The 15848-nt window shown below is 41.7% G+C and overlaps 1 protein-coding gene across 4 annotated transcripts in view; it reads right to left on the bottom strand.

Moving 5' to 3' along the window:
- The window catches only part of THRAP3 (thyroid hormone receptor associated protein 3), a 33479-nt gene extending 20047 nt beyond the window's left edge, over positions 1–13432 (bottom strand). For 3 of the 4 annotated variants that reach the window (XM_081961845.1, XM_081961847.1, XM_081961848.1), the window contains exons 1-3: positions 13275–13432; positions 5367–5447; positions 2118–2279 (exon numbers count right to left, since the gene is read on the bottom strand). In XM_081961845.1, coding sequence (XP_081817971.1) covers positions 2118–2254 — 137 coding nt within the window. In that variant the 5' untranslated portion in view covers positions 2255–2279; positions 5367–5447; positions 13275–13432. Of the gene's footprint in view, positions 1–2117; positions 2280–5366; positions 5448–13007; positions 13141–13274 lie in introns of those variants that run through there. The other variant, XM_081961846.1, reaches the window with a different exon arrangement.
- Between the last annotated feature and the right edge of the window lie 2416 nt (positions 13433–15848).

Below are 15848 nucleotides of genomic sequence, written 5' to 3'. Positions count from 1 at the left end.
CAAGTCCATTTTATTTTGCTAAAAAAAAGTATAACATCACCTTAGGAAGCCAATGTAGTCAGAAGGCCAAAACTATGACTTGGGAAACCCAGATCCTGACTTTGGAACATACATACTCAGCATAATATCTTTTGCAGCATTGTTACAAGGATGTATATAGGCAACATCAAAAGTCACTATTGTTTAGCAACACAATACATCTTCCTCCCTGATAAAAATAGGAAAGACACCGACTTACCTGGAATACTGTCTCATTCGCAAACAGTTCCAGGAACATAAGAAAGACGAAACAGACACACAGCCTAGTGCGTGCGGTGAAAGTGAGCCAATTAATGGTAGTTCTAAAAGAACTAACCAGCCCGCAGAAGAGACAGTCCCCAAGCGGTTATGTTAACAATCACTGAAAACCAGTTTGCCTGGGGGTTGTTCACAAAAAATCATTTCGAAAGACATGCTAACATGGAATGCAGCCCAAGTTGTGTAACAGTAAAGAAGGTTTTGTTTGGCCTAAATAATCACTAATAAAATCATTCCACACAGTTAGGGGAAATGAAGAGAGAGGCAAGCGACTGTCTCCTACCATGAACTAAACAGACTGTCAAATTGAAAAAAATATAAACTCTCCTGAGAGAGATACAAATACAATCCAGCCAATTTTCCCAACTAAGTCACTGAAAGCAACCAGCTGCTACAGTTTTTTCCTCTGCCAAAGGATTATGATCTGCAGCCATTATGCTGAAGAAATGAATCCTACCTATGAGAGACTGCTAAATTTCTCCCAAATGATTTGTGCATGTCAGCTTTTTCCATTTTGCTTCTTTAATCAAACCATTCACAAAATTAAAATTTCTCCAACAGGTTTCTACATCTAGAGACATTTTGCACACAGAGTCTGTTTTCATTTGCTTTTTCTGAATATTGCTGCATATTCCCAGTCTTAGGCAGATGTTCCTAGTGGTTCTGCCCTCTGGAAAGAAAGCTCTTCAGTTTCACTGCATGACTGAGTTGCCTTTTCCACACGTTTCTTTCAAAAACGACATTCTAATTGTTAACAATTACTTGTGTCTATAGCCTAACAAAACATAGAATAATTTCAATTATTTAGACATGTAATTAAATACAACAAGAAGCCAAGAAAAAGAAATCCATTTGGAGACTGAGTGGTTTCTGAAAAGCAGAGCAACCACGTAAACAGGCATGTCCCTAAGCAGCTATCTGGGATTGTCTGAACAACTGTTGCTTTTTATTTAAGAGTCCAAGCTTCCACAAGGAATCAGAAAAGCACACCAAATTTATCTCTTGCTTTTTGGAATTTAGTTACCAGCAACAACACAATATTCAGATCAGGGAACTAGCTTTCTATCTGGATTAAAATGTTTTCTACTTACAGGGTCTTAAAATGTAAGTACAAAGTAAAAAGCTTGAAGATTTTGAAAGGAAAACAAAACATTTTACACATACTGCAGTTACTCTTTGCTCTTGAAAAAGAGAAAGGGACCCTACCAGTGGTGGGATTAAATTTTTTTAACTACCGGTTCTCGGTTCTGTGGCCGTGGCTTGGTGGGCATGGCAGGGGAGGGATACTGTAAAATCCCCAATCCCACGCCAGGGAAAGGTTACTGCAAAATCCCCATTCCCTCCCGATCAGCTGGGACTCGGGAGACAGAGAATAGATGGGGCGGGGCCAGTCAGAGATGGTATTTACCACTTCTCCGAACTACTCAAAATTTCCTCTACCAGTTCTCCAGAACTGATCAGAACCTGCTGAATACCATCTCTGGACTAACCACAAAACACAATGTTTTTAAACAACTCTCATTTTATCTGTCAATTTACAGAATGGGAAATGTTTTCTTACAGTTTATTGCATTCCTCAACAACAAAAGAACAAGAAAAGCAAATACTTGCCAGTGGCCAAAAACTACCTCCCCCAAAAAATCCTTCCCCAAATATGGAAAGCTCAGGTTTTCTTTTCATCAATGATCAAGAATCATGTTGATAAAATTATTGAAGTACAACTTCTGGCATGCAGTAGATATTCTTTTCATATGAGCATCTGAAGGTGAAGCATTTGTTGGCAAAAATCTGTCAACCCGAGACAACCCCAAAATATTTACCTGAGTCTTCGTTTCCTTGATCGTGAAACTGATCGAGACCGAGATCGAGACTTTGAAAAAGACCGAGACCGAGACCGAGACCCAGATCTTGAACGAGAAGAACGGGACCCTGATTTTGATTTATTCGTTTTTGACATCTTCGATAAATCCTTTCACTTCAATCTGTCAACAGAGAAAATGTAACCAACATCAATGGCTGTCCCTCTGTAGTAAGGGAAATGTTTTTTACTGAATAATTTCTGAAGGGAGAAAAGGGACCACACTAGGATCACACAAGCTTTAAGAGTTCTCTTAAAGATATTTCAAGCCTGTTACTTTTTTTATGACTAGCAACTTTGTCAGTTTGTCCGCAAATGTATCAGTTCTCCAAGTCCTTACTGCAAACTGTAACAGAGAAACTGTAACCTGTTCTTTCCACACATAAATACCAGAGCTCAGGAAGAGGTGCTGACTCTGAGGAGCACTGGTGCAAACCAAGCCACGATCAAGTAGCCACCAGGGATTTCTTCTGTAGCAAAAATAAACAAGGAATCTATCCAGGTATTTCAGGGCTTCAAATGTTGTTACAGCATCTTGTCAACTTGCAATGTCTTTGAAACATTAGTTTTTATAGGAAAATGGTTTTGCTATAAGTTATCTCATACCAGTGTGTGCTCATCTAGAGTTCTTGCTTCTCTTGTGTAAGAACTGTATTTACACAAGAGCACAAGCACTCTGCAGCAACTCTGGACAGCAGAAAAAAGGAAACAGATCATCTATAGACATCTTACACTTGACTTGGGTAGGATAGTCAGTTTCCCAATTGTAACTATGGTTAAATCTGCCCATGTTTTGGGAAAATAAAGAGTTGTAATACAGTAGATATTCATGTCTTCTTTCTTCACTTGTGGCAGCAATCCCAGCTGGCATGATTAAATGAGAATCACAGGTTCTTAAGCAGAGCCCCAGGTAAAGATTGAAGGCCGTGTGTGTGTGTGTGTGTGTGTGTGTGTGTGTGTGTCTGTCTGTCTGTCTGTCTGTCTGTGTACGCGCGCCTCAGGGCTTGGAAAAAAACAGCAACCTCATTCTTGTGGTATTATAGAAGCCTCATTTCCTAAATCACACACACACCTTCTTCCAAATCACATTTCTGAATGAAACATAAAGCAGCAGGACTGAAAAAAAGAAAGATGGTTCAAGTATATTTGTTTATTTTCAATGCATTTAAAAATGTCCAGTAAGAGGATTCCTTCCTAGATTCTTAATAGTGATAGAGCACCCACAACTTCTGAAGGCAAGCTGATTAGTGTCTCACTGTTAGGAAATTTCTCCTTAATTCTAGGTTGAGTCTCTCTTTGACAAGTTTTCATCCATTTCTTCTTGTCCTATCCTCAGGTGCCTTGGGAACCCTTCTTCCTTGTGGCAGCCCCTGAGGTATTGAAAGAGTGCTATCATGTCACCCCTAGTCTTTCTTTTCCCCAGACTAGACCTACCCAGTTCCTGCAACCGTTCTTTATATATTTTACCCTCCAGTCCCCTAATCATCTTGGTTGCTCTTCCCTGCACTCTTTCCAGAGTCTCAACATCTTTTTTATAGCGTGGTGACTAAAACTGGAAGCAGTATTCCAAGTGTGGTCTTATCAAAACATTATAAAGTGGTATTATCACTTCATGTAACAGAAGTTATCCCTCTGTTGATGCAACATAGAATTGCATAGGCTTCTTGCTGGCTGTAGCACACTGCTGGCTCATACGTAAGTGGTTGTCCACTAGGACTCCTAGATCCCTTCTCATAGTTACTGCTCTTGAGCAAGGTATCACCTATGCTATGCTTGTGTGTTTGGTTTTTCTTGCTAAGTGTAAAAGCTTACTTTGTCAAGAACCTTCTGAGTCTATCTTGTGAAGTGTTAACCCTTCAACTGGTCCTGATGCTGCAGCCTACTGCTACTGAGCAGGGTAGCTAAAAGGGCACAGTCAGGGGTGAGGCGCAGACAGGTGGGTGGAATGAATTGGAGCATCCTGCAGTCTAAGCACTACTGAGCAAGTTGAATGGCTGTAGCTTCGCATGGCATTACCCCTCAATGTATAATGTATATACAAACATGTATAAATGTTTATTGAAATTTGATACAGAAGATGAATAAGTGAAATAATAATAAAATGGGCTAAACTTTTGAATGTAATATTCAAAGGGAACAATGGGAGAATATGTGGATGAAAGGACTAAAATTCACAGTATTATAATCTTTAAAATATTTTTTTCTTTTTCTAAAGTTACTTTGTATCTCAGCATTGTGAACTTTTTATCATGCTGGGTGGATATGCAAAAAAGCGGAAAAATTGGATTCAAATGCAGAATTCAGAAGCTCATGAAGACTAATATACAACTGAAACCAAAGATATTCCTTGCGATGAACTTTTTCCAACAGTTGGAAAAAAACCTCAAGGAACTTTGTTTCTCAATATAACAGCAGTGAGACTTTTCTATGCAGTGACGGAAGGAGCTGACATTTCCCACAATGGACGAATGGATGGTGAGGTTGATGGAGCTGGCTGAAGTGGTGAAATTGACAGCTTCAATTAAATACAAAGATACTGAATAATTCTAATGCTGATTGGAACCCCCCTTTGGACTTTATGTATGAAACAGAAAAACATATGAAATTTTGATGGATGGATTTGATTAGAAACAGGAAAATAATGTGGGATGGAGAAGATGAGTGGGGTGCCACAGAACCTGTGAAGCACAGGGCAGCAAGGGCAAAGGCAGCTTTGCAGAATGGCACAGACGCAGCTGGCAACAATGTGGAGCTTGTATTTCTCAGTAGCAGTGGCAGTGCTGGGGCTGACGTAGAGGCCAGAGGCAGCTGGCTGGGGCTGCTGAAGGTTCCAGGCCTCTTCTTTCAGAACCAGTCCCAGAGCTACCACCAAGTGCCACAACGCAGGATAGCCAAGATAGCCTAGATTGCCAGGAAGCAGATAGGTGGGTGGGGGGGGGGGCAGGGGATTGTAGCATCCCTGCAGTCGTAAGTGCAAGCAGGCTGCCATATGCCCATTTTTTGATCACATGACTACTGGGAACTGCAAAGGCCTTAATTTTGGACATGGGTCATAAGTCCATTATTTTCAGCAGTCATTTTGAACAGTCTGTGTATATAACAGGAAAACAATGAGCTTTTTAAAACATATTTTTAACAATTTTGCATGAAATGTATGCAATATTCAAAGCCTCTTCAGTATTAACAATGACAAAATTGTTGGAAAACTTACTTTGCCTTGAAATTAACTCTGCCTGAACAGAAATCAAGGGTCAATTGGAACGTCTCCTTCCACTTGAAAGAGCAAACAATTCTGCAAAATAAAGGTAATTGCTTATACTCCAACTGCACACACAGTAAGGGTTATTTTTTAAGGAATAAAATAAAGACAACATAGCTTGAAGGATGATCTGAGGCACAAATCTATCTAGCTCAAAGTGAGTTCATTTTAAAGCAATTTTTAATCTATGTCTCGTGTGAGCACAGAGTATGGCATGTATGAACAGGGGTCCATGGCCCAGTGCCAGTCGGCAGCCCATTGGACACTGGGCTGCAGAAGTGATGGTTGAAAACCTCCCCCTCTTCGCTCCCCCTGCAAGCCAGGAAGGTTGGGGACCAGTGATGTAGCCAACTGGCCTAGATTGGAAGGTTCACATTGCAACCTAAGAGGTGAATCATCCCTCCTGCCTTTTGTATCTCAATATAACAGAAACAGGAAATAAAAAATGAAGTATATACTACTCTATTCTCACTCCTACATATAAGTAGTCCTCGACTTACGACCATAATTGAGGCCAGAATTACAGTTGTAGATCATACACACTGTAAGGCAGTCATCACGTGACCACATCCAATTTGATGACTTTTGCTGAAGTTGTTAAGCAAACTGCTGCTTTCCAGGAAAAAAAATGTTGTAAATCACTGTCATGATTTAAATGCAGGCTGGTTGCAAGTAACCAAAATGCAACCATGTGACTGCAGGGGGGAAGTTAGCCATTGGAATTTCAAATCTGGGTCATAAGTAGCCCTGGGGAGAGCTATCACAACTGAGAGGTCCCTGAACGGCTGATCGTAAGTCAAGGACTCCCTAGTTTAGAACCTGAATTCAGTTCAACTTAGCAACAGAATGATCCAATGATATCCTGCTGCCTGCTATTCCTGAACTAATGTTCACTGTATTTGCTGTTTATGTCTGCCATACTCTAATGAACATGCAAGATGGACAGCACAAAAGCTTGCATTATAATGTATTAATTCATTAAACTAGTACAGATTGAAATAGCTTTTTACAATTAAAAAAGCTAATCAGTGAGAATATATGTGGACACAGTCTCTTGGTGTTTTCTCATATCTGTTCCTCCCTATCTACTATTTGGTGTAAACCCCTGGCTACCCCATACCCGTCAGCCTTATCATTTATTCTAGAAAGGAATGTATCTGAAATGCTCACCAAGAAATAAACGCAAGTCAAGCGAAGAAACTCTGGTCGCAATAGCACTTAGACTTATATACTGCTTCACAGTGCTTTACAACCCTCTCTGAGCCATTTTCAGAGTCAGCCTCTTGCCCCCAACACTCTGGGTCCTCATTTTACACACCTCAGAAGGTTGGAAGGCTGAGTCAACCCCTGGTGAGAGTTGATCTGCCAAATTGGAGGCAGACGGCAGTCAGCAGAAGTAGCCTGCAGTACTGCATTCTAACCACTGTGTCACCATGGCTCTATTTTATCTTGATCCCCAAAGTAGTTCAAGACAAACTCAAAAGCACGAGTGTATTTAAAGAAACATACTGGAGAGATTTGTAAAACACATTAATGTCAATCTTGTGATCTAAACTAATCCAGCTATATTATATATCAAGTGCCAACAGCAAACTTACTTTTTGAATACACAATGGATATAGTTTTGTATTTTTATAATGCAAATTTGGCATATTATGTAAATTATTCTATAATTCATTTTAATATTCATTGTTAGTGCATCAATTATTACCTTATAACACAAGTAATCAACTTATAGTGTGAAACTGCTTGTTTTTAACTGCCTTTACAAGCAGAGGCAGAATTTCTAGAGTAAGCTTGGAATTTTGCCATTAAAAGCAATCTGCTTTGCTTCCCAATTGCCATTGCTGCAAATCACACCTACATACAAAGTTAATTTTTATCTTGTTTTTACCCCTAATAGGAAAGAAAACACTTTTTGTTCAGCACAGTGAAGCCCAAAGGGCCTCACCAGCAAAATGGGCAAAAAGCCAACCACTCCTCCTCTGTGCAGTAGCTGCCTGGGCTTTTGAAAACAAAAAGCCACCACCTGTTCCATCTCATCCTTAAGGAATATTTTAATTATCTCACATCTGAAAGGGGACTGTTTATCTTTTCATCCTGTCAACAATGAGCTAAGATAACATGCAGCCTGCTTCACAACATGCAGTTGACAAGTTATTCGATCAACTGATGACTGTTTTTTACTTTCTTTTCCCAGACCTATATGCCTCAAAATCACTCCTAATCAGGCAGAAGGCAGAAGACAAGGCCTGCAGTGTTTTAAAAATCTTCTAGAAAGTATCATAGCCCGTAAAGAAAAAGGAAACCTGAATGAATTTTTCAATAACACACAGTATTAATACACATAATTGCTTAATACATGTTGCTGGAAAAGGACAAACTTTTCCATGAGTAGATAAGTTATCATCCATTCAAATTTCTTCTCCTTCTTAGCATGAGATCCAAGAGTTATCCTTGCCTGAAGAGCAAGACAGCACCAATCTCTTGTACAAAAAGGAAAAGTTGTTGCACAAAAATCTATTTACCCTTAGTCTGAAAAGTATTTATTTAAAAGAAAAGTGAACTTCCCACAAACTTGAAAAATTACTATTGTTCTTTTAAACTTTGAACCTTCAACATTGCTCAACTTTAGTTGTCCCTGACTTCCCTTCATTGCCTTTCTGCCACAATAGCTTCTCCAACAGTCCAAAGGTTTCACAAACATCACTGAGGAAGGTGAAGCTCATGCTGTGGCTGGGTGCTTCCCTCTTTTCCTTGAACAGAAGGTTCAGCATAAATATCATAGCTTGCATTAGGTCAAAGTTTCCTTTAGCATTTCAAGAATTGTATTTTAATAAAACTGCTAAAGTAGACAGCAAAAGAAAATTATTTTCCTGACAACTGTCCTCAATTGGGCATATCTGTTTTAAGTTTGTATAAGACTTTATGATAACAAATAGGCAATGCTCTGCAGATTCATCATTTTCTATTTTTAAAGGTAACCTTTAATTCCCTTTTTTAAGATGCAATGCAAAGTGGACCATAACGTCTAAAACTGGAATATCAGGTCAACAAAAAATGATCCTCCTTCCTGTTACATCAATAATGAAACAGTTAGCTATGATTTTAAAGCAGTCAGTTTAAAATTTTATATTGATTTACAAATTGTTTTTGAACAACTTATATAGCTGCAAAATGGTAAATTTGATATTATAACCCTATAATAATATTCAGACCAAAGTTTCCTTGGACTGGAATCAGAACTCTTACAAATCAAATTAAAAGCATAATTCTGCTTGCTTATGATTCAGAAGCTTCAGATAACACAGAGCACTGCAGAAAGCTCAAACAACCCACACCTGTTCTACCTTCCAAATGGAAATATTTCTGCACAATGAGTCAGGATAGTGAACTCTACTAAACAGGACCATCTGTTGCAGCTATTTGCATTCTGATTATCTTATAAAGCAGCTCTTTCTTACATGCAATTAATACTGGGAAAGTTACAAATGGTGATCACATGACCCCGGGATGCTGCAACCATCATAATTACATTCGGTTGCCAACCACCCAAAGTTTGATCACATGACTGTAGGGATGCTGCAACAGTCGTAAGTGTGAAACCTGGTCATAAGTAAGTATTTTAGTGACATGCTAACTTTGAATAGTCATTAAAAAAATGACTGTAAGTCAAGGACTGCTTATAGAGTCTAACTACCCCACAGACTGTGATCCAGCTTTTCCTCAGACAGATTCCTTGGCTCTGAGCAACTCACCCAGCTTCAACTTCCATCTTATAATTACTTTATGGAATATAGCTGCCTATTTCAGAATTCAGACATAACTGGGAAAAGAAAGGACAAACAATGTGAAATCTAATTCAGAAATGGAAATAATGATCTGACAGGCACTGAACAAGACTAATACAAAAGTTATAGCTCCTTTAATTCCACAGTATTGCAAATCCTTCCCTTTCATAGGAAGTTTCTGCCTTCCTTTCACAGCCATTGCCCATTTACATTCTTAGACTCTTGTCACTCATAAAACTCACTGGAGCCAGTGAGGCATATTGGACTATGACTCCCATTATGTCCTGCCCCTCTAGTTAATCTATCATACTGCCTGGTGAAGACAAAATTTGTAGCCCATCAGCCCAAGAAGACAAAAGGAGTCTGAGGGAAATTTACAAAAAGCAAAGAAATTGTACCATTGATATAATAATAATAATGGAATCTTAGGCTTATCTAATGAAACACATGGATTATTCAAAAGAGTGATCAAAAAGTATTTTTACAAAGTATATAATTAGAGGGGGGGTACTACTGCAAGACATAAGGATGGTTAGATTATATAACTTTAAAAGGGGATAAAATCTTCATGAATTTGTCACAAATAGTTGGGTATTGGTTTCAAGAGAGATATGCAGAGCTTCCAGTTTCACATAACTACTGAATTTCAAACAGAGGGATGGACCGTAGTTCCATCAAATAATAAAAACAGCCAGAATACAGAAAACAAAAAATAAATAAAAATCCCACATCTTTCTTTGCAGCTTAAGTTACTATCAATTAATCACAGTGCCAAGTTAATCTCATAGATCATTTTGATATATTTTAGAGATAATACTAACTAAATGGTGGAAACAGAACACTTACCTACCAACTTCAAAAAATATATCATACACAACAGCAAGAGGCAAAAGAATTTATAGCCCAACATTGTAAATGAAACAAAATTTGAATCCAAGTTATGACAAATGAAAAATTTTGAGATTGATTTCCATGGCAAAAAAATAAATTATATAATTTGTAGTAGTACTTCATGTGGGCTTGATTCTATCCCTCTGTTGATGAAACACAGGACTGCATTGGGTTAAGTGGTTGTCCACTAGGACATCTAGATCCCTGTCAGTTACTAATGTTCAACCATGTATCTCCAATTCTATGCCTACGCACTTGGTTTTTCTTACCTTATTTTTCACACCACTGAACTGCATTTTGTTGGAGTCCAGTGTTGAAGTCTGTCAAGATTCTTCTTGAGTCTTATCTTGTAAAGTGTTGGCTACCCTGCCCCCCCCCCCCCAAGTGTGGTGTCACCTGCAAATTCAATGAGTTGCCCTTCTATCCCCTCAACTAAATTGTTTATGATGGTGTTGAAGAGTACTGGGCCTAAGACAGAACCTTGAGGTACTCCACTGCATGCTTCCCTCCATTTAGATGTAGTGCCACAAGGACTACAGGTTGAGTGTGATCAGCGACTTATGGATCCATCTCATGGCAATTCTGTTTATCCCATATTTTTCTATCTTTACCAAGTAGGCTTTATGGTCTACTTAGTCAAATGCTTTACTGGAGTCTAAGTAAACTATGTCTACTGCATTTCCCTGATCCACCAGCTTAATCACCTTGTCAAATAATGTAATAAGGTTTGTCTGCATGATCTGTTTTGGACAAACTGATCTTGACTCATATTTACAGCTGTGCTTGTTTCTAGATGTTCACATTTTATCTTTTTCCAGGATATTCCCAGATATTGATGTCAGGCTGATTGGTCTGTAGTTTCCTGGCCCCATTTTTCCTCCTATTTGAAGACTGAAACCACATCTCTAAACATTCATTTTCTCTGGTAGTTAATTGTTTCTTATTATGTTCAGTTTGGTTGCAGTCTTTTCCTTTAAGTTGGGGTTTCTCATTTTGTTGTCAGAGTGGCTAGACTTGTCTCCAGACACTTTGCTTTTTCCTCTGGACCTTATAACTTTTCCTCAAGTAATTCAATTAGTTTACATTTGGTTGAGATATAATTTGTGTCTTTTACACACTTGACCTAATGTTAAGGAGCAACAGTGCTTTGACTTATGGATGAAGCACATTAAATGTTGCCCTTCAAGACAAAAACCTTGAGATTTGAGGTCTGCTGCCAAGCATAATGGAGTTAAAAATGACATGTTGCCCTGCCTTGAAAGGGCTTGTGAATGGTTTTAAACATATTTTAAAAATCAGAATTTACAAAAATCAGGTTTTTTTCATATTTAATTTTAGAGGCATTCAAATTGTTAATTAAAGTGCCCAACAGCTGGGCCATTTAGCCTAGGATCAGTCATACCATTGGGCTACAGTGAGTGAAACAAGCAGCTGAAACGCAGAACTCCTTAAGAATGTGCTCTGCCAAAGAATTACTTCCCTAGCCTTTTATTATTTATTCATTCATTAAGAGCTGTGGTGGTCCAGTGGTTAGAATGTAGTATTGCAGGCTAATTCTGCTGACTGCCAGGGATTCAATCCTGACTGGCTCACAGTGGACTCAGCCTTCCATCCTTCGGAGGTTGCTAAAATGAGAACCCTAATGGGGGGAGGGGGTGTGACTGTAAACTGCTTAGAGAGGGCTCTAATGCACTGTGAAGCGGTATATACCCAAGTCTAAGTGCTATTGCTATATTTTTAGGAAAAATAGCAAAAATACCATTTTTAAAAGCAAGCTATGGAGAGAAATGCACATTTAAAAAAATCACTTGTGTTGCTTAAGCTAAACATTGTGTTTGGGTCTAAACAGTACAAACGTAAAATTTACATGAAACCCAGAAAAAATATGCAAAAACATAAATTAAAACCACCATCATGCCTAACGTGTATAGCAATTGATAACTGACAAGGGCCGTTTTCCCTTATCATTTAATGATAATTAAAATACCCCCTTTGGGGCTCAAGTAACACTTAATAAGTTTCAGCTGGTACTACTATATATTAGAAGTCTGCTAGCACCTTTTCTATTAACACCTTTTATTACAAACGAATATGTTAATTTCCTGAAATCATGAACCATTCGCCATAGCAAAATAACACAAAACACTTTGGAAAAGCTCATTTCACGCAACGACCCATTTCGCTAACATCTCTCAAACGTTCAGGGCAAGAAACCCCAGAGCCAACCGGACGCCAGCAGGGTCCGATTATCCCCTCAAACGGCAGCCGCCTGCCCGGCCATTTCTTCGGGCGGCCCTGGTCAGCCCCGCGGCTGCTCCCTTGGCGTCTTTGTGTGGAGACCGAGGCGATCCACTCGGTAGCCATTTTGAAAAGGAGCCACCCCCGCGGCAGCCACGCCACGCCAGGCAGGTTCCCCAGGAGGCAGCGAGGGCCTTAGGCCGCCCGCCCGCCCCTCCCCTCCCCCGAGGCAGATTTCGAAACGCGCCCTCCGAGTATCCCGCCGGCACACCGAGGGGCCCTTAAGGAGAAGGCGCCTTCTGGCGGGGCATTTCTCCGAGGAAGCTTCTTACGCCAAAGGAACAAACGCCATAAAACCGCTACTCTCCAACCGCCACCGCCCAGCAACAGACGCGCGGCCGGCCCTTCCCCGCCCAGGGTATTCCTGCTGGAGCCCGCCCGGGAATGTCGAAATTACGAGGCTAGGACGCCGGGGAGGCCGGCGCAAGGAAGGTCGCGCCGGCTGCAGCCAAAGGAGCCCGGCCGGAGCCACCGCCTGTCCGGTTTTCCCCGCTGCCAACCGAGCTTTAGCTGACGCCCTGCGAACAAACGCGGCAGAGTCTCAGCTTGGGCCGCGCGCGGAGCAGAGAAACGTTGCACTCGCGCTGTCGGGCCCTTTCCTCGCCTCACCTACCGGCCGGGCCTGGCGAGGCCGCGCCACAATCCGAGCACCTTCTCCGCCCGCGGGAGAAAGAGGCGCCGGGCCGACGGAAGGCCTGCGCTGGCCGGGGGGGGGGGGGATACGCGACCTCCCCGGGCGCCCCTCCCCCACGCGCCGGGCCTTCCCTGTCGCCCTCCAGCTGCGCAGCGGAAGGCCGCGCCAAATCCCGGTCCGTGAGCCCTTCGGTAAATCCAAGATTAGTGGGATGAGAAAGAAGAGACGCCGCGGCCTCCCACTCACCGCTGCGGAGCGGCCCGCTCTCGCCTGCCTTTCGTCGCCTCACAGTCCACCTCCACAGCTGCAGAAGGCCCGGACGCTTTGCGCGCGCATCACCATAAAAAGCAATCCAGTTACGTCCGATGGGGGATGTAGTTCTTCTTGAGCTAGAATCCACGGGACTTCCGTGAACGTCTTCCCCGAGAGCACTACATCTCCCAGGATACCCGCGTCTAAATATTAGCCCGCCTTCTGCTTCTGAGGCTCTCGCCCTATACTCGCCAAGCTCCGCCCCTTGCGCTTTTTCCCGTCCCTGCCCTCCTTTGGCGTGACGGAATATCGAGTCTTTCTGCTTCTCTCCCTTGCATAGGCTAAGAGGAGGAGTCCCTAGATTGAGAACTACAACTCCCAGGAGGCGAATCGTCCACGCAGAAGCCCTCGGGAGAGAATGCGCGCACGCTCGCGCCAACGCGGCTTTTTTCCTCGGGCCCCGGATGTCCCTGTTGGGCCGCTTCTGTCGCCCGATTGCTCTCAATCGGCCTTGAAGGTGAAGGAGCTAAGGAAATAAATCCTCTTGAGGCGACCTGACGGAAATTGTGCTGCTCGATTGCGCTCGCATGTCGGCATTTGAGTTCACACTGTGCCCTGAGCCAGTGAAACAGGCGTGAGAATCCCGGGACACGTGTTAGGATGGTTACACAAAATGCAAAACATTCTACTCGGAGACTATATGCAAATATGAATATGGGGGAGTATCGCGGGACATTCATGGCTCAGGGTTGAACCGCGAAGTGCTCTCTGAGCTGGGTTGTTTTCTTGCAGATGTTTCATTACCAGATTAGGTAACATCATCAGGGCACAGCTGAGGGGCTGCCGCAGGCACCCGAGGGCTGGATAAGAAGCAATGGATGGAAACGTAACAAGGAGAGATCCAACCAAGACATTTCCTGACAGAACAATTGCTTGCATCCAAAAGTGGGTTCTGAGCACCAGAGATTTTTAAGAAGAGACCGAACAGCCACTTGTCTGAAATGGTCTAGGACAGGGTCTCCTGCTCAAGCGGGGTTCAACTAGAAGACCTCTACGATCCCTTCCAACTCGGTCACTCTAAGCTCCAAGCATCCACAAACACATCTGCCAGCTCCAGCTAGCCAAGGAAAAAGGCTGCACTTGCAGACAGGGTTTCCCTTCAACTGGGGGGCAGAAATTTTAGGAAAGCAAGATAGAAAAAAAATGGCCAGAGGATTTCTTAGAAACAAGGCATTCCAATCAAGTCACAGTCCAAAACATAAACAAGGGGCTACCTTGGCAGAGTGTGATGATGTAAGAAGGTCTTTGGGGCCCTAAGGTGGCCCATATTACCATTGCTCCATAACTGTTGGCATGCTTTTGGTGCAATTTAAGGTGTTGGTTTATTACCTTTAAATCCCTGGATGGCATGGGTCCAGGTTGCTTGAGGAACTTTCTCACCCCCAGTGGGACTGGCTTGCCCCACCTGCGCCGGCAAAGGAGACATCCTGTGGGGCCTGCCAGTCAAGGAATTCCAGCTGTTGGCATCCAGAGAAGGGCCTTCTCTGCCGTGGCTCCTGCTCTTTGGAACATCTTGCCCCCTGCCCCCAGATATGCTTCCATCATCCTGACCTTTCATAAGGGCTCTGGCAGATTCCTTGGGGCACTGCTGGAGGTAGTCTATGAATTAAGAGGCAATGCCAGCCCCTGCACATCCTGTTCCCTCCTTCCCCATCTTTTAATTATAATTTTGTCTTGATTGTAACTTCAATTTTTATCATTTTGCAAATATTTATTTCATGGTTTTATGTTTTTATTGCTGTAAGCTGCCTGGAGTTGCTTTGAAATCATATGGGCAGGAAATAAATTCAATTAATAAATCTTAAATATGGCTGACTTATTAAAACAGCCCTTTTTCCACAATTGAAAGAAAATTTGTTTTTTTTTTCAAAACAAGATACCGTATATTGATAAATTGTATCTATATAGTTACACTACATAGTTATCTATGTATTTTTCTCCAGTGGAAATTGTTTTCCATTGTTTTCTTAAGTATAAAAACCCTTTTTCTCCTAATCTTGGATTTGTGAGTAAAATAGACACATTCTTTACTTATTGGGATAGAAAATAGATCTGTGTTCAGAACCTGAAAACCTGTGTAGTGGAAGCTATATAATGTCATCAAATACACTGTAGTGTTAAGTCATCTTTGGGAACACTTCCTGACATGCTTACAATGATAATATTTGAAGCTCCCATAAATAGAGTGCTAGTTAATTGTCTCTCAGAAGAAAAAAAAATTCAGGATTAATTGGACTGATCCTTCATATACCCACTTTTTAGTTTGGCCTCCCCTTGTTCCACCAAGACGAAAACCACAAGTCTTAAGAATTGCCAAGTTTGGAGTTCCACCAAGCTTGCAGGGCTAAGCATAGAGTTTCTATCACCTTCTTGTTTTGGAAACATGGTCTCAGTTGGATTATGTGATGCCCTGTTGAAAATGCCAGTGATCTATAGCAACCTAACTCTGAAGTTCCAGCACATTTGTGAGCAGTTTTTGAAAAATGAGATAAGCAGAATCTTTTCTGT

The sequence above is a fragment of the Natrix helvetica genome (genome assembly GCF_964273705.1).
Source record: "Natrix helvetica genome assembly, chromosome: 9".
NCBI lineage: Eukaryota > Metazoa > Chordata > Lepidosauria > Squamata > Natricidae > Natrix > Natrix helvetica.
The sequence above is the reverse complement of the archived record's forward strand: the minus strand, read 5'-3'. Positions and strand labels throughout refer to the sequence as shown.